This window comes from Neodiprion pinetum, chromosome 2 (genome assembly GCF_021155775.2).
Source record: "Neodiprion pinetum isolate iyNeoPine1 chromosome 2, iyNeoPine1.2, whole genome shotgun sequence".
In the NCBI taxonomy this organism is placed as follows: domain Eukaryota; kingdom Metazoa; phylum Arthropoda; class Insecta; order Hymenoptera; family Diprionidae; genus Neodiprion; species Neodiprion pinetum.
Window position 1 is genome coordinate 12,026,361 of NC_060233.1, and position 21,478 is coordinate 12,047,838.

At 35.4% G+C, this 21,478-nt stretch overlaps 3 protein-coding genes across 16 annotated transcripts in view; 2 read left to right on the forward strand and 1 right to left on the reverse strand.

Moving 5' to 3' along the window:
• Positions 1-93: 93 nt before the first annotated feature.
• Positions 94-2,372, reverse strand: LOC124212627 (Ribosomal protein LP1). The gene is made up of 4 exons (XM_046612888.1): positions 2,164-2,372; positions 1,633-1,780; positions 285-389; positions 94-204 (listed from the first exon to the last, which is right to left on the reverse strand). Exons 1-4 carry the CDS (start codon positions 2,233-2,235, stop codon positions 191-193), a joined length of 339 nt encoding a protein of 112 aa, XP_046468844.1. The 5' UTR covers positions 2,236-2,372; the 3' UTR covers positions 94-190.
• An 823-nt stretch (positions 2,373-3,195) lies between these two features.
• MBD-R2 lies at positions 3,196-18,877 on the forward strand. 7 transcript variants are annotated; one of them, XM_069133410.1, is made up of 16 exons: positions 3,196-3,467; positions 4,132-4,266; positions 5,593-5,646; positions 8,138-8,238; positions 8,382-8,467; positions 9,916-10,303; positions 10,756-10,870; positions 10,949-11,247; positions 12,626-13,306; positions 13,443-13,574; positions 13,784-13,870; positions 15,554-15,839; positions 16,594-16,731; positions 16,810-17,186; positions 17,834-18,073; positions 18,221-18,877. In XM_069133410.1, exons 1-16 carry the CDS (start codon positions 3,397-3,399, stop codon positions 18,343-18,345), a joined length of 3,315 nt encoding a protein of 1,104 aa, XP_068989511.1. In that variant the 5' UTR covers positions 3,196-3,396; the 3' UTR covers positions 18,346-18,877. The 7 variants fall into 7 exon arrangements, with proteins under 7 accessions (XP_068989511.1, XP_068989513.1, XP_068989516.1 ...); XM_069133412.1 differs by having other exon boundaries at positions 5,620-5,646; XM_046612874.2 differs by having other exon boundaries at positions 3,197-3,467; positions 10,750-10,870.
• Positions 18,878-20,393: 1,516 nt separating this feature from the next.
• The window catches only part of msn (serine/threonine-protein kinase msn), a 38,102-nt gene continuing 37,017 nt past the window's right edge, over positions 20,394-21,478 (forward strand). For all 8 annotated transcript variants that reach the window (XM_046612863.2, XM_046612867.2, XM_046612870.2 and 5 more), the window contains exons 1-2: positions 20,394-20,800; positions 20,989-21,054. In XM_046612863.2, the coding sequence (XP_046468819.1) occupies positions 20,735-20,800; positions 20,989-21,054 (132 nt within the window). In that variant the 5' untranslated portion in view covers positions 20,394-20,734. The remainder of the gene's footprint in view (positions 20,801-20,988; positions 21,055-21,478) is intronic.

The following is a 21,478-nucleotide window of genomic DNA, read 5'->3' on the forward strand; positions in this document are numbered from 1 at the left end:
AGAGATTAACGGTAGAAGAGGTAATCAGTTTGTACAGCTATTTATACTCTCACAGTGAAGGATTATTGAAGGAAATAGATAAAATGATTGTCATCTTTTTTTTAGAACTTTTTATTCATTTTTCAGCGTACAATATAACTGTACAAAGGAATGGATCCATCATAGATCTTGTCTTGAAGAGGCATTTGCCTTAGTCGAAGAGACCTGTAACAAAAAAAAACAAAAAAACATATTTTTGTATCGAACATGACTTTTGAATGGCCATTTGATCAACAATCACATACCGAATCCCATGTCGTCATCAGATTCCTCATCTGGTTCTTCTTTCTTCTCTTCCTTCTTCGCTGGAGCGGCATCACCGCTGGCAGGAGCGGCTGCAGCAGCCACAGCTGGAAAAAGATTTAGAATATATCCGAAATTCCAGTTTTGACATACTTTGATGATGCGAATTACCAAACCTGAATGTTACATGACTCACCTGAATTGAGTGAGAAATGATTAGACTTATTGTGGAAGGCGTTGAGGGTAGACTAGTATTAACGATCGGTTATTTGGATCAACGTAAAACAGAAAAATGTTCTACAGTACATTAGAATGCAAGGCATTCATGTTTTATTCGATATATATCATTAACTTCTTCGTGTCTCACCAGGATTATAGCATGCGATTGAATTATGGTCAGTACAATATCTAAAATGCCTCTAACACATATTAGGCTTAATTCAACTTCAATTGTTCGAACAAGAATCTAGGTCAAAGTTTTTAGGCACTGAGACCCAGCAGGTTCACAGCTCAATTTTTATCCTCTTATTCGCTGACCTTACTAGCATCAAAGCGAACTAGTCTGGTGGATGAAAAGAGGTCAGTACTCGGCAGCTCATTGGGTTACAATTATATTTAGAGTATTAAATTTTCTGTTTCTATTATTTAGTTTTGAATTATTAAAGTAGTATGTTTTTCTCACAGAGATTTGAGCATGGCTGCTGTTTGAAACTATATAGAGGTTTGTGATATTACCGTAACAAAAGATATCAAGATGATTATTTGATAGCTTGAATATAACAAAAAATGTTGTAAACCTTAAATAGAGACGTCATAAAAGCCGAAAAAAAAAACGCTCACCCAATCATAATAAAACATCTTACACAAAAATTACTTTAGTTACCGTAAGATGCTAATTGCAGTACAGAACTCATAAAGTATTACAACTTGGAAATATCTTCTATGATCTTTATATAATTCTTAGCCACTGTCATTCAATATCTCAAACTATTTCCTGTACTTCACAGACTTCCATAATGTGCAAGGGAATGTCAATCTAGTTTTCCAAAGCACTTAAAATTTATAACTCAAAACATGTGTAATAAGATAAAAATATTGACAACTCAAGTAATCCAAAGTCCGTTGGGAGGCAAAAACAGATTTTTTTTTTGTGATCCTCTAAATTTTGAACAGGCCAAATAACGGAATCTTTAGTTTCAAACATTTTGAATTGTACTATCTGTAACCTGACTGCTTTGCTTTAGAACGAAAAATGTCCGGACTTTGACCAGGGTTTGATGACACTTCTAAACTCGTTGACAACTTTCCTCAATACCAATTCAACATAGGTGTTTTGATTTAGCTACATACCACCAGCTGGAGCAGCGCCAACTCCAGACCCAATGTTAGTGATGAGGTCCTTAATATTGACACCCTCAAGAGATTTGGCAAAAAGTCCTGGCCAGTATGGTTCAATCTCTACACTGGCTGCCTTCAAGATAGTTTGGATCTTTTCACCCTGGAAAAAGAAGAGGCTAGGTCAGGTTATCTAGATCGTTGGCACTTCACTATTGCTCTGAAATAACACGTCGGTCCACACTCGAATCTATGAGATCCTATCATTGAAATTTCATCGGTGGACACGGAAAATTATTATTTATGGTAAGATTACACGAAAAAATTTGATTTGTTTGGTAGTTTACGTGTCAAACTGTAAGTACAATCAATTCATATTGGAGAATGAGTGCGTACTAAATGAAACTACGTATCACAGCTCCCGTTTTGTAAGCTAACGACATTAGGATAAAAGTTAGAGGAGAATGCATTATCCAGAGGCCTTATATTCTGAGAGCACACGTGTGACGAGGCAGTGTGTGAAGAAAACAAAAATCAGAGGCTTACCGTAACGGCAACATCGTCGTCGGCGAGGATCAACGCGGCGTACACGCAAGCCAGTTCGGCTTTCGAAGTCATTTTGTTGTTTTTAAGGTTGTAGTTGAAATATGATGGATAGTGATTGTTGTGCAAGTCGCCGATTCGGCCTTAGCTCGCGCAGAGAACAAGCACTGACGCTGGGTGTCACGCCGGGAAAGCGGAAGAGACCGAATCACGCATGTGGCGCTCCACTGCTCGAACCTCGATCGTGTTCGTCACGTGACCACCGGAAGTCATTAGTGACTTGGCAAGTTTTCATGACGCGATGCCATTCCGCGACAAGTTACCCAGTGACCTTCCCACTTGTGTAAATTTTTGAATTACTCGCTTGATCCTAACAATGCAACAGAATTTTGTTTGATCATTTGAAGTCGGATTGGCATAGTAGAATACTGGAATTTCCCCCCAGCCCTCAGCTAAATTTATCGTCTCTTTAGCCGCTGAGCAGTTACTAGGTTTGTTCATGCTAGCTACACTTTCTACACTTTCGTGGGGAGTGTACACTTGCGCGTTCGCTTTAGCGGACGTGACGTCGATCGCGCTGTTCGTTTCACAAAGCGACAGTTCACTGCAACAGTTACGTTTGTGACGTAAATAGCGTCTGCGTTTGGCTCGAGAGGAAAACCACCAAGCCAATAATCGGGAACTTTAGAGCATATACTATTGGACAATGGAGGTAGTGAAATAGAGCATTATGCCATGCACAACCTATCTCTCTCGCTCTACAACCCGATTGGCCTATACATTTCCTCTCGGCCAATCAAGTGCAGAGTGAGAAAGACGGATTTCCAAGGTAACCCGCGAATACCACTGGATATAGTAATAGTCACGGGACGGTTTCGTTGCAAACGCGACTGTCGCTGTACGACAATCGTATATGTGCTTCGGTGACGACGGCGGTGACGCTATTGGCTAATTCCAATGTCTTGCCGCCAGCGCGAACATTGGGGCGAACACATGGCATGAACGTAGCTTTGATTCCATCTTGAATGAGTTTCGCAATCTGGCGCCATTCTACAATCGATTAGTGTCGTCATGAAAATGGTCGCTGTTTGCGTCGCGAAATAAAGATAACATTCGTTAAAATTGTCCGAATAACGATAATCACCGAAGCCGGTTATCGTCTCTGACTGTTCGAAAAACTTCTCGAAGTGCTTTAATTCCTCATTAATCATTGTGTGGAACATTTTAATCAGCCAGATGGTCAGCCGCGGTGGTCTCAAGTTTTTCCCTGGTGCTAAGTTGGAAGCCAAGGATTTCAACGAAAAATGGTACAAACTTTAATGATCACGCTACGCTGAGTTCACCCCTCTGTCGCATTTGTGACCTTAGCCCGGCGTTCTCGCCCTTGAAATCTGATTGTCGACACGCACTGTCAGCTAATATCTGATTGTCAACATCCGTATATCGATGGGGCAGAGTAGACAATGATTCGGTTCCTTCCGACTCGCTGCTTAATTAACAATCCGCGAAGCGTGACAACAGTACAAATTCATGCCGGTCGAATCGCTCAAAACAAGTCAATAAATTGTTCCAGAAACAAACTAGCAATGATCATATTACGTCAATATATCAACGCGATTATATTCCTCTACAACGTGCCCCCTCACCGATTTTGCTTAACTCTTAATTTAGCAGTTACTTATGCCTAAACTAATGTCGGCCTCGAATAAAACTTCTTACACATTTTCAACCGTATCCAATGAACTCAATCGAAAATTGGCATTTACCTTCAAAAATAAAGGACATGAAGCAGTCTCAACAAGCTTTGATATCTCAAACATAACCTGTACTACATCCTAATTGTTATATACACAAATAAAATCGTTTTTATACTTTTTTTTCTCTAGTACTCTCCAGTTGTTTTATCGAATGTATTATGATGGGCACACAAATCTGCGTGTATAATTCCTAATCAATTTCTGTTCACAACAGGTATTCGGCACGCGTTGTTGAGACTGACTGGGTCGAGAGGGAAGTCTTGATACATTTTGACAAATGGAGTTCAAGATTTGACGAATGGATTCCAATGGACAGCTCGCGGCTTCGAGTACTTCAAGTACAACCAAAGTGAGTTTTAATCTCATTCTAATACAACCATAGATATTAAATGGCCATTAAATATTCCTAATCGAAATGTCTAACGAGGGGACGGTATGGGAGGTGCATCGAGTTACGGGATAAGGCTTCGCATGGTTATAAAAGGGACAGGTATTAACTTAACTCTATAAGCTTCAGGGTTGAATTAGTACTTGTCTTCTCTATAGTCATGGGAAGCCTTATCCTGTAACTCGATGCATCTCCCATACCGTCCTATTGTAAGAAACCAAAATTAAGATGTTTAGAGCACAATCTGTCACGTAAAGCTGTCAATTAATACTTTAGGTAGATTAAAGATAGAATCTGTATATACAAAATTCTTTTAATTTTTCTTGAGGCATTAACCACTCATTAGTTTTCTATGTACACCTGATTTCACGATTTTCAAAAGATGTCACAAGATTTTAAAGATCATACGAAATCCAAATAGTATTGTAAAATTTCATAGGATTTCATGAATTTTACGTGATTCAGAGATTTTAGAGGATTGCAGAATATTTAAAATGGATTCAAAGATTTGATGAGTCATGTAGACTTAATTTCTAGGCTGGTCAACCCTTTGACTGTTATAACTCATCTTCTAAAAAAACAAACTAAGGATACAAATTAAAATTATTATGAGTGTCAGTTTGGATTACAACCGTATTGGTCTTAATATAAGTTGAACCTTAATTTGACGATTTTATTTCAGGAATTTTTTGTTGTAAACTGAATATAATTGACTTCTGTGAATAGTTATCTATTATCAAAGGCATATGTGTTGATTAATATTGCATTTCTTGTACACATTGTATCAATAAAGTTGGAGAGTATGATATAAAGATCTTCTTATCAATTTGTTTATATTTCAGACTGATGCTGTTTAAAAAAATTGACATTTGATTTCAAGATTCGTGATTTTATTGGTCTAGATTACGATAATTGGTTGAAAACGAAGTCAACCCTGCGTATAAGTTGAATACGGATTTTGAGAGCGAAATGAGTAACAAAAACTTGAACTTATATTCAGACCAATGCAGTATTCAGTTTACAAAGAATTGATGTCCTGTCATATTTAAAAAACGTTGCAGATATCTATCATACTCTACACTAACCCTTTTTCAAATTACCTTTTCAATCAGTTCTCTTCTTATTGTTTCCTCAAAGAATTCTGTCGCTGCAGGCAGAAAATTAAAACCTGTATTATATTATATGATTTTGATTGGCTTGCGCATTTGATTTAGAATTTTTGAAAACCCATATTATATGCAGTTCATAATTGTTGCATAAACAGAGTTGAATATATTTACCTATAAGGCTTTGTTTTGTTTTTTCTAACCGAAGCGAGTCAACTTGGACACTACCACCTCCGTAAGTGAACATATCATTTTATTAGCAGGTAGAATAGAACTGTTGTCACTTGTGATAATTAATTTGCAAGTTTTCAGTTTCGTTGAAGTTCGTAATGTTGATGTAACAAAACGTTGAGAGAATATCAATATTTTCCAACTTTAGAATGACTTTCAAAAAGAACAGTCATATTTTGCTTCATCAAGGTTGGTTGAATATCAGACATTCTTGACGTTGTGAAGTATCTATTTTTTTTTAAGTACATTGTATTCTGCGTTAAAGTTACGGATTTCAACTTGATGAAAATGAGGTCTGTGATTATTTTTTCTTTGATACTTCAGTACCATAAAGTATCTTTGTAATATTGAATAAACCTGTCGACAGGGTCGAATCTGAGAAAGAATATTTACACGAGCACCAATTTTGCTGAATCTTTGCATTATGTAAATACACTAGTTGCTGCTCCTATGCATTCAGTAGTCTTCACAACAACTGCTTGTAGTGAAAGCAGTTTAATCTTTCAAATTCTTTTCCTTGAACCATATGTAGTCAAAATTCAGACTGGTACAATTTTTTTTTTTCATTCATAATCAGTTGATCTTCAGTTTATATTATTATGTTAAAATAGGCTTTTGTTTTTGAACACATCTTTGGGTCTTTCATAATTCTAATTTACTGTAATTATTGTTAAAGTTATCACGATAATAATTTTGATTAAATGATCTCTGGTTGACAGCTAAAATTTCTCATCTTTTCTGTACAATATTAGAATATCATGGGTCAAGGTTAAGGTACTTTTAAGGGTAAAGCCTCCTGTAACTGGTTGAAAAGGTGTATTTTTCGTATTTTTTGTTTCGACAAAACAGTTTTGTCAGATGATGACGTTGGCGCGTCAGCAATTGGTGACAAGTTTAGCGCAGAGCTGAGTCATTTGAAAGAAGAAAAGCTGTATTTTCTTAAAAGTTCAGTCAATTACTGGGTTAATATACCTAGAAGCAAAGCAATGCATCGAAATTGGCAAAGTTACAGCAATCACAAGAAGTCATTTTATCACCAACAAAAATCAATTTTCAATTGTTAATAATAATGTTAAAAATAAATATGAAAATGATGAACATAGGTATGATCCCTGTAGAAAAGTGTAAGGATTCAGATATCATATAGAAAATGTCATTTAGTATATTACGAGTATCATGGCCATTGATTAGAAAAGTGTAATTTTGAGAAAAATGTTATCAAAGGTTTCGATGTGTTCACGCCGCACTGTAAGGACACGTTTGCGTGTCTAGGCTTATAGAGAATATCTCGCTCTTCTTTGAAAAATTTCTGTTAGATCATTCTTTGCATATGCCCATCGTGTTGAGTGTGTAAGGGCCCCAATAAATATGGTGTAACATCACCAATTTTACAACTTCCAAAATCAAACTTTGGTAACATATTCTTCAAACCTTGTACTATTTATTTGTGGAAAAAAAAATTTACTTTCCTGCACTTCTACATTAGACTCTTACTTAATCATTTCACATGATAATTTAATGCCGTTCTTGCATGAAATCTTGGTAATACATAAATCTCATTTTGTGTTGGTACATAGTGTGTCCCAAATTTCAATTCTCGTTAGAGATTGACTTTAACCTTAAGCTTTGTACAAGTTTTTGAGTTTAATGATGGAAAAAGAGAAGCTGATGAAAAATTCGTTGGTGTCTCATATTATTTAGTGAATAAACTTTACAAGACTTTTGATGATTTGTTAAACCATTAGCTGAGTGTAATATTTCGACATCTGTTCAATCCATTGCATTAAAAACTTGAAATGATCAAAATCGCACAGAAATTTTTTAATTCACTTGAAAGAAGCTATACATTATTCCCACCTAACAGGGGACAATAATTTGAACAATGTGATGAAATAACTTTAATACGAAGAAAAACAGGATAATTAAGAAGCAGAAATCAAGGGGAAAAAAAGAAATTGAAAGGGAGAGAGAAAAGAAAAGGAGAGTTGAAAGCCTGTAAGAAGGGTTGTTTATTGATCAAATAAACTGATGGTTTAGCCTCTCGTAAATTGATCCCACCTGATATACGCAAACCTAACCTAACCTAACCTGCGTAGAGTAGCGTAGCGGGAGCGTAAAAAAAATAGGTACACACATTACTTTCTATCCAATAGCAATTTGCCGATAATGCACTGCCGCGTTGCGTCTTTTCACACGTACAATTTGCACGGTTGATCAAATCCAGGACATACAGATGGTGAAATTAGGTTACGATAGCGGAGAACCGACGACTTACCAAGTTTTGTTTACGTACAAAAATCAGCTGATCGTAGCAGCGCTCGTTTGTTTTCAATAGCGTTGCCTTTTTTTTTCGTCTTGTTGATTGAAGGAAGGAAACTTCGTGTTGTGACATACGTATGTTTATCAAGTCGACGAGATCGCGTTTTTGACTACTCTATCAGCGTCATCATCTGATCGTTATCATTGTGATTTAAAATTATTTTGTTTTTCCCCAGGGAGACGAAAATGCGAGAATTTATCGTCGGAGAAAGAATTTTAGCTACGTGGGCAGATGGTAGAAAATATCCTGCCAAAGTTAAGACTGTGTTGGGAAATGGTGAGTAACCTAACATAACCTAACCCAATATAACCTGACGTGATTCTAACCCTAACCTAACCTAACCTCGTCCAGAACGTCAACCATTTCATATTTGACAATAATCGACGTTATTATTGATTTTTATTTCACGATATTTACAGACAGGTACGATGTTCTGTTCGATGATGGCTATGCCAAGATAGTCAGATCATCGAAAATGACAAAAATTGCTGCAGCCACCGAAAAGGTAGGATTCATTATTTATTTACTTATTTTTAGGTTAGGGTTAAGCCATTTATTGGTGTATAACATAATCGTTATAAATATGCTTTGTAAGTTGACAATAATTTTCACAAACCCTATTACAAAATTATTCTTACTTCTTTTAATATAGTTTGTTCCCATCAAAGGAGTTCTATTTTTACTGTGTTCAATACATTTGCTAGATCATGGTATCAAAGTGTTTTTTTTTTTTTTTTTTTTTTTTTTTTACGGTCTTTATGCCATATTTTTGTGTATCACTCTATACCGAGTAGGAGGCTTAGTTATAATGTTAAATTCAGAAAGCGTACATAGCTGAAGAGTCAGTCTGAAATTTTTCTAGTGTCTTGACATTCTGAAAACTGCCTAGAATTCATTAATAACATTGACTTAATTCCAAGTGATGTCAGTTGATTCTGGCTCTCAAATGATACCTTGATTTCAAAAATGATTTCAGTAATCAATTTACTAGAATCATACATTTTTAGGTGAACAATAATGTTGCCACTGTGTTGTGTCCAAGTAATAAATTGAAAAGAAAAATTTACTAGTATAAGGGAATTGAATCAAGGTAAATATGTTTCGATGCAATCATCCACTTGTGCCTAAACTTTATTTTGACCTAAGAAAATTATCTTTGCAACTACAAAATGAAAACTTGTTATTAATATACATATATAAAACTCACATACACACATATATATATATATATATATATATTTATTTATAACAAGTTTTCATTTTGTAGTTGCAAAGATAATTTTCTTAGGTCAAAATAAATATTACATATATATATAATATAAAGTTAAGCTGAAGTAAGGACATTTCAGCTTAGCTAATAAAATGAATCATTAGAAAGTTTCCAGTAATGCAAGAAGTGGTCTTAAGTCTCATTGGTAATTGATCAGTTTGATATATTTCTGTAGGAAAAATGTCCTAAATTATATTTCCAGGAAATGCAAGTGATTTATTTCATTGGAATAATTCAAATGCTCATGACCTAACTAGTTCACCTGTTATTTAATAAAACTACTAGAATAGATTTGGTCGAGTTATACATATATAATATATATATATATATATAAAATTTATAATTAAATAATAATAAAAAAATAATATCATTTTCTTGTTGATAGTGGACAATTTTATCAAATTAAATAAACTATAACTTATCTGATAAGAGGATAGTATCATTTTGGCAATGTAAATTTGTCAGCAATAATTGGTCAGCGCATGAATTTCAGAATGACTTCTTCTTGACTAACACTCACGTGAATTTCTTCACACATTGTAAATGACTTGGAATCATCATAAAAATTGCTTGGAAAATTTTGGAATAAGTTTGAAATGTGTAAATGTCAGCTTCGTAAACACTCTGAGTCAGAAAGTAAACTGAATATTTTTAGAATAATCTGAGAACAATTGTAAAAACAGAAACCGATTGTTGATGGAGATTACATAGGAAGTAAACAAGAGAGAAGGGACAAGAAGAGAAAACACAGTGTAATGGATCTGTTCCATTCTAATGCTAAAAAACGGCCAAGAACGGATTCTGAAAAGTCACTTAAAAAGGATGAATCATTCGTAAGCGAAGACGACGTTAAATCCGAACCACCCGAATTGGCACCAGCTATTGCTTATGATTCTGGCACAGAAGTACTCAAAGGCTTTGAGCCAAGTAAAGCTAAAGTTAAAACCTATGCCAAGAAAAAGAAAAAGGATCTGCCCAAAATGGATACGGACAATGAAGATGAAGTCGGGCCTGAGTGGATCGACGGTGAGCCTCAAGGAATAGAGTCTTACATCGTAGATGGTAATGACGGTAAGTGGAGATTCAAACTATTCTAGTACATATCGGATAGGAGAAGAATAGAACTTTTAATGAATTACACGCTGAAATCTACGTTCCAACAGTCTCTACGTTGCAACAAAGTCACTGTCAAGACACATGTATTTCTATGTTTGCAACTTAGATTTGTTCAATTTTGTGGAAAGTCAAATTCAGAGAATGAGCAGATGCAGTTTGCATATAAATATGTTAAGGACACATCAGCTGCTTTAGTAGTCCTGTCAAAACAATACGTTTATACTGAATTAAAGACTGAACTTCTAAAAGGTTTTTAACTTTTAAGTTTTTTTTCTCACTCAGGGGATAGAGCTCTGCTAAAACTTACCAGATTCCACTTTTGGTTTTAAAACTGTTTCTTAATTCTTTCGTCCTGAAACTTCATAAACTGACCTGTTCACCTGATACATCCTTAACTGAAGTTGCAGGACCACGACGATCTATCATAGTGGCAGATAAGAGGCTACCACCTGGATGGCAGAAGCACTTCACGCAGAGAAGAACTGGTTCATCAGCCGGCAAGTGGGATGTCTTGTTTATACAGTAAGTTATTATAGTGACTCTGTGTTTGTCCGATCAAATTCAGAGAGTACAATAAACTAACACCAATAAATTTACCAGCAAATCGAGTGGGAAAAAGTTCAGGTCAAGAAATGACATTCGATCATTCATGGAGAATCATGGAATGTACGATTTTGAACCTGAGAAATTTGATTTTTGTATCCATCGGAAAAAGAACAACAAATCTAGTTCTGTTAAGGCAAAGCAAGAACCGCCGGCTGAAGTGCCAAAGAAAATCAAAACATTGTTACCCAAAGCTAAAACTCCTCTTGGAACTCCCGAAGTCACAACACCTTGCCCTGTGGCTCCAGTTGTTATGCCGCTCGCTATAACTCCTGTTACATCTGCTGATCCTGGAAGTAAGTTTTACTATTAATATCCAAACCTTCACTCATAAGCCTGTTTCACTGACGGTAATTTCTCATTTGAATTTTCACATGCTATCACACCTCATACAGTCATCACATACTGTAAGTAATAAGTTATATTCTAGAAATGTTACGTGTTTAAGCATGATACTCAATTCTGACTTACTAAAAACTGTAAACCGTGAAGTGGCTATCAAAATAATGCGATAGATTACTTTTAAGGATAATGTTAGCCTCCCACAGGCCATTCTGAACTGAGAATGAGAACTTAAAGTCACACTAGCGCCGCTAAGTGATCACAAGATTTGTGTCGTTTTCTCAACCAGAGTTCGTGCTCCTCATTATATAGTCTCCCTAAGCTGTTTAATTAAATCTCTAGCAATTTTCTTTGTGCCAATAATAGTGAACGCAATTGAAAAAATGCCTATACTGTTGTGAAAACGAATTCGAGTAAACTTTAACAACAGTAGTTAAGATGTTACTGTTTGAGAAAAGGATTTATGATTTAAATGTTCCAAATGATTGAACTCTTGAAGTTTTTGAGCCGATTTTAATGTTCTCAGTGATTGGTTGCCCGAAAATTGTCTTAAAACTATTTAAGAAATCTTAGACTATCGAGTAAATGTAATTGTTACTATAATACAGCCGACTATTTGTGAAATATTTTTCAGGTAATCTCTGTAGATCTCTGTAGTGAACAAAATACACCTAAAAACTATTAGAATTGATCCAAAAACACTAGAGTCCGATCATTTTGATTGTTTGAATTATAAAATTTTCACTCAAATTGTCGACACCTTAGCGTGTGTCTTGATTTTGTTGACAATCATTTCCATTACATAGCAGGGATGTTGTTTTATTTGTGTTCTCCATCAGTGACGGCATTAATGCTGCAGAAAATTTAGGAAACAGTTTTTCCAGGGGTTTGTCTTTTTTCTTAACTGGCTTGAGACGGTACGGTCCAGTCACTTTGAACAGTTTTTCTGAAAGGTTTAAATATGAATTACTACAAAGAAAGGTCAAGCTATTTGCAAAATTACCTAAGGGCAAGTTTGTAACGTCACTGTAACGGTTCATTTTCAGGGAAAATCATTACTTTGCAATTTTAGGGTTGTCTGAAATTCAGTAAACTATAATGAAACAAAACTCAGATTTGTCCAAATTCTTACTTAAGTTTCAAAATCGTAATATTTCTTTTAGTGTATCGTTATGTTAACATTATTAATTTGAACTTTCTAGTATCACCATACCAAATCAAATGGAAAACCATTAGATATTCTTACTTGAGAACAAAAATGATGTAAATTTTCTAATTTAAAGCATTGATCTTTACTGTTTTTATCTTCATGGAGTCTGTATCTATTTTTAGCCGTATTTATCGGAGGCATTCGCGTTGAAATGGAAGACAGCGCTTACAAATGTCCGAAAGAGGGCTGCAACAAGAATTTCCGCAAGGAAAATCTTCTCCAAATGCATATAAAACATTATCATCCTGAGTATTCAAAATTTTTGGGCTCCACTCCGAATGTAGCAGATTTGGCGTACGCCAGAACGATTGGGGAATCGATCGAAGATATAATACCAAAGAAGCAGAACAACTTTATGGAGAAGATAAACAAGTTTGAAAAGAAGAAAGCTACCCAAGAGAAGCAAATACCTGAAAATGAATCCGACGTGATTCGACCAGAGAAAATAGTAAATGTCAAAGAGGATTCTAAGTCAGAAGTTGCATCTCCTTCTTCACGCAAGAGCATCGATGTCGATGAAGATATCATTAAAAATAGGGAAGCTAGTTGTGCAATGTCGCCAGGAACGCTGTTCGACCTCAAAGTTAGAGATGAAAAAGTTCAAACGGGTATCAAAACCTTGTTGCCGGTTAGATCTGTGACTACTACTCCTTTGCCCAGCAATTGTGTTACAGAACTGCAGAAATTAGACAGGTCGAAATCATTGGACGAACCGTCGATTCAAGAAAAAGGAAAGACTATAAGGAAACGACAGACTTCCGAGTATAATTCAGATACGCAACTGAAGTACAAGAAAAAGCAAGGTAATTTATTGGTTCTGGCAAATCAGACTTTGTTTTCCAAACACAGATTCAAAAAAATAGTAGAACGATCATGACGAAGTGTCAAGATTTTATTGTTTTGGCATTAGGAGAATGAGTTTTTGTTGTTGTATATTAGGGTTGTTGGAGCTTAAGGATGATTATGGGGATTTAGATGACAGTACTTTGGATGTTGAAGAGCCAGTTGCCCCTACCTACAGGTTCAGTCGAAGAAAATCGAACCCTAAGAGTGATGAGAATAATCTAACAAGTAAGTTGTAAAAGTATATTTGGTACTGGGTCTTTACCGATTGTGTAGTAGTTTGTAATTATTGTGTTACAAAAAGAAAAGAACAAAAACTATGATGAGTAATTGCGTAGATGGTGTGATTTGAATGGATTTATTGTAATGGCATTTCTTACCTATGTTACTCCCCTATTTTATATACATTTTATTATTTTCTTTGTGTTATTATTCAGGTCAACTAAGCGATTCTCATAATATTGAGAAAGGTGAAACCCCAAAAGGGGATGCTGCCAAAAGTGATAATTGTAATGATACTGAAGGTATATAGTTCTTTTTTTTATCAATGTTATTCATTCACACCTCATAGGAGCAGTTACTACTGTTATGTTTGAACTCTGGTGAAAAATATTCTCGCAAATTATTCGTGAAATTTTATTTAGCAAATCCTCCGAAATATACAACGTTTTACACGGTTTTGTGAAAACATTTTCCTTTTTCGAAAATATTTCATATTCTGATAATGTCAGGGATGTGTGGAAATTCTAGAAGGTTTCTAAATAGAATTTATATTCTGTAGGAACTTCATTTTCTATTGAAAATCTAAAAAAAAATAAAAAAAAGATGAAAATCGGACCAATTTCTGGAGAAAACTCATATTCCTTCAGAACTTCATTTTATGTCACAAATCTAAAGAAATTCGCGTTCTGGTATTTCTGCGTATTTTTTAAACGTACTGTGACATGAAAACCTGAGTTACATTTCTGAAAGAAATCGGCAATTTTTAGGAAACAGTCGTAATTAATTCTTATGAAATGCAGCTGATAAAATGTGGATATTAGGGTGGTCTTTACTTAGGGTGTCGAAGAATTTTTTCTGTGCCCCCCGCTTCTCAGATTGACTTCAAATCACTCAAATCCCTGTTCGATTCAGATTTTTCCCAACACTATTTTTCAAAGACCCTAAATAAGGACCACTCTAGTGGACATACGTGTTAAAAAATATCTTGAAACAAACTAGAAAATGAAAACTTTCAAGAGAGATTGAAGAGATATGAAAGTTTTTTCGTTAATTCGTTGAAATTTATGTGGTGCATTGCAATTTATTGTGAGATATTTTTACAAAATTCTTTAAGATTATCAAAATTTCTGAATTCAGAATTCACGTTTTGAGTAAATTCGTAGATATTTGCAGAAGCTTCTGAAAATTTTTTTCGCCAGGGCAAATATTCATATATGTATCAAAATTTAGTTACAGATAATTGAAAACCAACAGGTTTTTTTATATCAGGTGTACTGCTGATTGTCACAATTGAATCTATTTTCACAAATTGGCTAGCCATACTTGAAATCAAGTATATATTTGGCAAAGAGCGTTTTCAATTTACTTGAATCAAGTGTTATCATCTATTGCAAAATATATTTATACACACACAAAAATGTATTGAACTAATTTCATTTATGTAAAAATAACGTAAATGTAAGTTAGTTCCTGCATTTCATATTTATTATCGTAGTATTAAGGTGAATTTAATTGAAAATGTTATGCATGCATTACAAATAGTGAACTTTAATTAATTTTGAGACTTGTTTGTGTAAATTTTCGGCTTAGAATTTACTGTATAAATTATAACCTCAATCACTTAATAATATTGTTTCTAAAACACACTTGATCTCCTTTTTCCTCTGGTATTTTCAAACTTTATATCAATATAGGCAAAACATTCGGGGGTTCTTAAGTTGCCTAAATTTAATTAAGAAACTCGGAATTGAATTGAACAGATTTGTAAACTGTTGCGGTACAATTATGCAAGATATTTTTGTCCCATATTAGTATAAATAATTGATTTTTATATTAATTTTTACTATCAATTTGCAAAAATGTATCAAAACAGCTTATATAGAACTGTTAATCTGAATATCCTAAATACAACTGAATGGAATGTCTGATAAAATCAGGTCAAGTAAATTGATCACTAACTTTCAAATAAATCTTTGACACATTAGATGGAGATGGCGTGATGATGATGATTAATGGGGAACTTGTGAAGGTGGAACAGCTTCGTCGGGAGGAAATAATAAACTGTACATGCGGATTTATGGAAGAGGATGGATTAATGATCCAGTGTGATCTTTGCCTTTGCTGGCAGCACGGTCACTGTAATGCTATTGAACAAGAAAAAGATGTCCCAGAAAAGTACGTTTGCTATATTTGTCAAAATCCGTACAGGCAAAGACCGTCTAAGAAGTACAGCCATGATCAGGACTGGATTAAAGAGGGAAAGTTACCTAGGTAAATTGAATAGGCTTAAAAAAAAATAGTCCACGAGAAAAAACTGCAAAAAAATGTTGAGCAATGTCACCTGTACCAATTATGGTGTTCACAAATCAAATGGCGTTCCTACTATGTTGTAGAAGTGTATTGAAATAATTTTGAATAACGCAAGCTCAAATATCGTTTTGTTATTAAAACGTTCAAAATTATTAAACTCTGAAGTTTTTCATCTGATTTTAATGTCTTCAAACTCATAGCGCTCGTTGACCGATCTCCCACAAATTGTCTGTAAAACATATGAGCAACCTCATAATGTAGTGCAAGTATAATATGCAAATATAGGCAGTCGTTCATCTGAACATCTGTTGCATTGTACTTATAAAAATCTACTTTTATCTACTGTGAAAATATCGACTTGTTAAAATTATTTTAAGCACTTTCTTGAGATTCGTATACTGGAACAAAATAGTCCCAAAAACATGATAATAACATTAAAAATACTAGGGTTTAATCATTTTGAAAGATTTAATTATAAAACCTTCTATAGAATTATTCTATAGAATATCTTACAGTTAGCTTCTATTGTTTGAGTTTGCTCTGATTCATTTGTATCACATATTAGGAAGGTTGTTTCATTCGTTTCTACTATCATTAGCGTAAGTAACATTGCTTGAGATTTTTAAATGGTCCTTTCTCTTCTCATAACTTTTGATTCGGGTAATCCGGCCGATTTATCCTCAATCGTGGAAATTTATTTCAAAATTATTTACAGTCTATCGAGTCGTTCCAAGAATCAAGCTGCGATCGATCAAAGAGCTGCAATGTTGAAGCGTTCGTATGATTTGGTCGCAGCACTGCTACAAATACAGCAAATTTTGCACAGTCTAAGAGTCAAAATTAATGTTGCACAGTAAGTCGTTTTTCCTCACGCAGTTTTAATGCCAGAATTAATAGGTTTGTCTTTAATTTTTAACCGATTTTTGTAAAGAAAAAAAGATCACCCGAAGTTGTATCTCTGGGCTAAAAACTGGGAAAAAACTGAAATCCCAAAACCAAATACTGAATTAGTGCCAATAATGGAAATTGTCAAGCCAGCACTTGAGACGGCTGAGTCTAGTTTGGACAGTTCACCCTGTGCTGAAATAAAAACTGAAATAAAGGAGGAACCAGAAGATGAAACGCATAAAAAGTCGATTGCTTCTAATACGGAGTTGATGAAGATTTTGGAAGAGGATAGTTTGCATGCTGAAGAACTTAAGAATGTTAAAAAACATGAAAATCAATCTGAAGGTCATATTCTTTTGGAAGCGTTGACAAGGAGTAACTTGGAAAAAACTGCGTCTGAAGTAAAGAACGAAGATAATAGTAAGTAATCGATATTTTAGACTTTTCGATTGAAACGTAAAATCTTTCTGCAGTTGAAATAGAGACAATACTAGTGCAGCTGATTATTATTAAGTTTAATTGAGTCAAAAGAATATACTATGAACACAGAAAGACAAAAGAGAGACACGGATTTGCAAAGAAAAGTTCAATTATCTCTTCAACAACTTTTGAGACATACTATTCTATATCTTATGATCATGAGAAAATTCCAGCGTAATGTCAAAAAATCGTTTCTCAATTTGTTTTTAATTAGATCATCGACAAATCGTCTGAAATTGTATCTTGAGCTCTTCAATTCACTGCAAGAAGAAGTTGTGCGAAATAAATACAGGTTGCATGTAACAAATGTGTTGTATTATAAATTTATGACAACCGATTTGTGTAAAATTCATTTATTAGCAGAAATGAACTATTAGTCATTGAAATTGGACAAACTACGAATTTCACGGTCTTCAATGTTTTCCTGTACCGATTTTCTGTTGAACTTATCAGAATTTGATTCAATTGTCGATTCTAAGCCTTGAAGTCGCAACTCTACAATTTTTACACTGTTTTAACTTAACTTTACACCCGACATATCCTTAATATCAAGAATATCAGTTTAATGAACTGGTTTTAATATTTAGATCCGCCCAAAAATACTGCTTCGACATCCGAAACGCCTGATCTGATTCCGTCAATTCCGGTGGAAAAGACTGAGCCAGAATCGACTAATCTTAATGAAATGTTGCCTCTGCAACCTTTTATACCAGAACCAGAGGCCCCAATTGATCCAGCTGAGTGTCGATCACGGCTGTTGGAGCACATCGATCACTTTCAGAATCACATTGACTCTAGACTAACTACAATTGAGACACATGTGATAGGTAAGTTGAAAAAATGGCAAGATTTCCGTTTCGCGAATGTATAAATGAGAGCTAAACTCAATCAGCGACCATTGCATTAGTTACAATCTGGTGCTTCAATTTTCAATTTGAGAAATTTGCAACACAGTTTTCTCAATTTTTTTCCAGCTCTGGAAGCCATGGACCCAGATGATCCTGCTTCAGGCCCTGATTTTCTGCCTCGAACAAAACAGACTGTGCAAATGCTGCTTAGGGACTTGGCCACGGTTCGGAAACTTGCTGCGCTCTGCTAAGAAAAAATTGATTCTATGATACGAATAAATTTATATATTTATTGACATTGTTGTACCCGGTGGAAAACATTAATTAAAAATAATTTGTATTGTTTGAACAAGGTTTTGAGTGTGACGGTTGGTCTACCGACTGTGTTACATTTTTCCGCTTATAGCGGTGATTATTGGGATTCGGTAAAGGGGGTTCGTGTCTTGTTAAAAACAGCGAACTCATGTTTATGAAATTAATGTATGCATTTTTACCTAATGCAGAATTCATTCGTAAATGCAGAGAAGTTTAACTAACCTCTGAACAGCCCTGTCAGACTCAAAACCCCTTGAAGTAAATATTATAGTTTGAAAAATATTAGTTGAATAATCAGCTTCATTGCCTGCAGTTTACGCAACTATTTATTGTAATTAGGCTCATAATAATACTTTATTCTGGACTAGATTCTTCAATGGAACATTTTGTACATATACAATATAGCATAGTTACAGCTTGTTCTGTAATGTATAAAGAATTGCTGAAGTACGCATACATAACTTTTAATTATATTATTATTGTTGATAAGCTCAGTTACACGTTTGGATCTATTATGTTTTTCGATAAAATGTAGTAAGCAGAAGAAATGCTGCAAGTAATTGTAATCGTAGTTGAACTTCATCGATACTTGACTAACTTGGTAATTCGTTATTGCTGCAATTATGAATTTTCCGCATAACGAAGTAGTAGAAAAAAAACGCTTAACTTGATAGTTGAAAATATAAAAAAGAATATGACATTAGAACTTTTCAACCAATTGTCAAAAAATGATTTCCGAATGAACACTAAAAAAATAGGTACATGCGATGACTGCAGCAGAGGTAGTTTATTTTACTTTTTCATACAAAAGCTAATGAATTTTCAGTGAGGGATTCGAACAATTGTCTTTTTCTGGTTAGAGGGTATTTTTTTGATCTCATCACAATTTAAAGCTTGTTACAGTCAGTTTAAACATACTACTACAAAGCAACAAACAGCGAGAAACATGCCAAAGATGAAAGGGTAGCACCGTCTGAATAAAATATTGGGTTCGTTCTTTTCACCATAGAGAATTTTCAAGATCGCCGGAAAAATTTCTCAAGAGTTGTTATTCCCAGAGTGGGTAAAAATATGTAGATTGCGTGAACACGACACAACAGAAGTGCGTTGACATTACATTTGCACGTGATACCTACCATATACTGTAACGTTAGGTTTATCAAACACTACTCAGAAAAATGTGTGGGATGTGTGGCCTAATCAGCGAGCAAAAGTCCTAAAACAACAGGGTTTAAGCATCTTGAACGTTCCAACGCTCAATCTCTGGTTTAAAGTATAAAAAAATGTCTGACATATTCAGGGTTCGTATGCACAGGGAAAACCTGGAAAACCGGTAAAACTCAGGGAGTTTCTTACAGCAGGGAAAAGTCAGGGAAATGTCAGGGAATTTCGAAAATAAGACTGGAATTTTAAGTTTCTTGAAGAAATAAACTCATTCTTATACGTACATTACTTGATATCAAACCTCCTTTCGTTTTTTTCTTACTGAAAATCGCTGGCTGCTGTTTGTAAATTAGTAGTCGGACAGTAAATTAATTACTAGGTAATATTAAAGGTTTAGTATTAATATACAAAAAAAATTGGCTTTAATCAGCACCATATTTCTTGGAAGGTTACTGAAAAAAATCCTATTTTCAGGCTGGAACACCTGGAAAAGTCAGGGAATTTCGGGTTCCAAAAAGCGTACGAACCCTGATATTGTTGATATCTTAGATTGTGTTATTTTAATTTTCTCAGATTCATTGCTATTGCGTAGTCGGGATGCTATTTCATCCGTATTCACCATAATTGACACAAATAACACTGCTAGGTTTTTTAAACTACGTTTTTTTAATTTTAATTAACTTTTATTTCGGACCCGCGTGGGTGATTCATTCGCGGGGACGATAAGCGAATTCGTATTTCGCGCTGCCGTAACTCTAGCCCAGTGTGTCGAGGAGTGGGGATGACTCCCATGTCGAGAATGTGAATCGGTGACGTCATAGGGTCACAGAACGGCCGTCGAGGTGTGGGCTTACCTCGCTCGCTCCGACGTTATGGCAATATACCGTATAAAGTGAGTGATACCTCAGCGAGATAGCAAAGAATACGATAAATATTTTGTAAATAATGTATATTATACGCGAGTGATGAGGAAAAATTGGTGACCGTGCGATGTACCGCGTTTGGTGTGCGTCGAAAACTTGATTAAAATTGAAGTGTAGTGGGTAAAATAAGAAGGCTGATTACTTTTGTATGTACATACACTAGCGAGTAAATCTGTGTTGTGCGGTGGTGTGGTGTATATTTTTTCTTCCCATTTGTACGAAGTGAAGGAATATCAAGATGGCGCATAATTTAGCACCGAGCGTGAATTGTTCGTTAGACGACATCGATTTGAACGCATTGAAGGTAAACAAGTAGCCGATGCCTAATTCTCCAGACGTTAATACTCATTGTCAGTATGCCTGTTTCCTCCCCCGATCAGCCGCTGTCGTCAAGCCCTCGCCGCGCTTCGGCTTTGGGTGGGATCCCGATGTTTTGCACCGTCGTTTGTTTCTCCCTGTTAACAACACACCCGTCGTTTATCCCTGTTTCAGGATCCGGCTGGGATATTCGAGCTCATCGAGGTCGTTGGAAATGGGACCTACGGCCAGGTCTATAAAGTAAGTGCATTATGTATAGCCTGTAACTTGCCCACGCATCGCCCGGTAACGACACATCACTTTGCTCCGGTCTTCGCTCCAGACCCATTGTCGACGCGATATTTTCGCTCCGGGGCATATCTAGCCTAGCTAGACGGCCTCAGACTTGTCACACGCTTAAATACACGCGGCAGATAGAGAGAGAGAGAGAGAGAGAGAGAGAGAGAGAGTGAGAGAGGAGATCGGAGCGAGAAAGAGAGAGAGAGAGGCGTGGATACCAATGCTGGTCGTGTGTCAATGTGTGCGCTTCCTCGCCACATGCCGAGGTTTTCGTCTCTGCGTGGTACACTCACCCTTCAATTTGAGCATACTTCAAGCTTCAGGTCACTTACCGGCACGTTCTTTTTTTTTTTGTAAAATTTACAGCAAGATACATTTTTTTAAC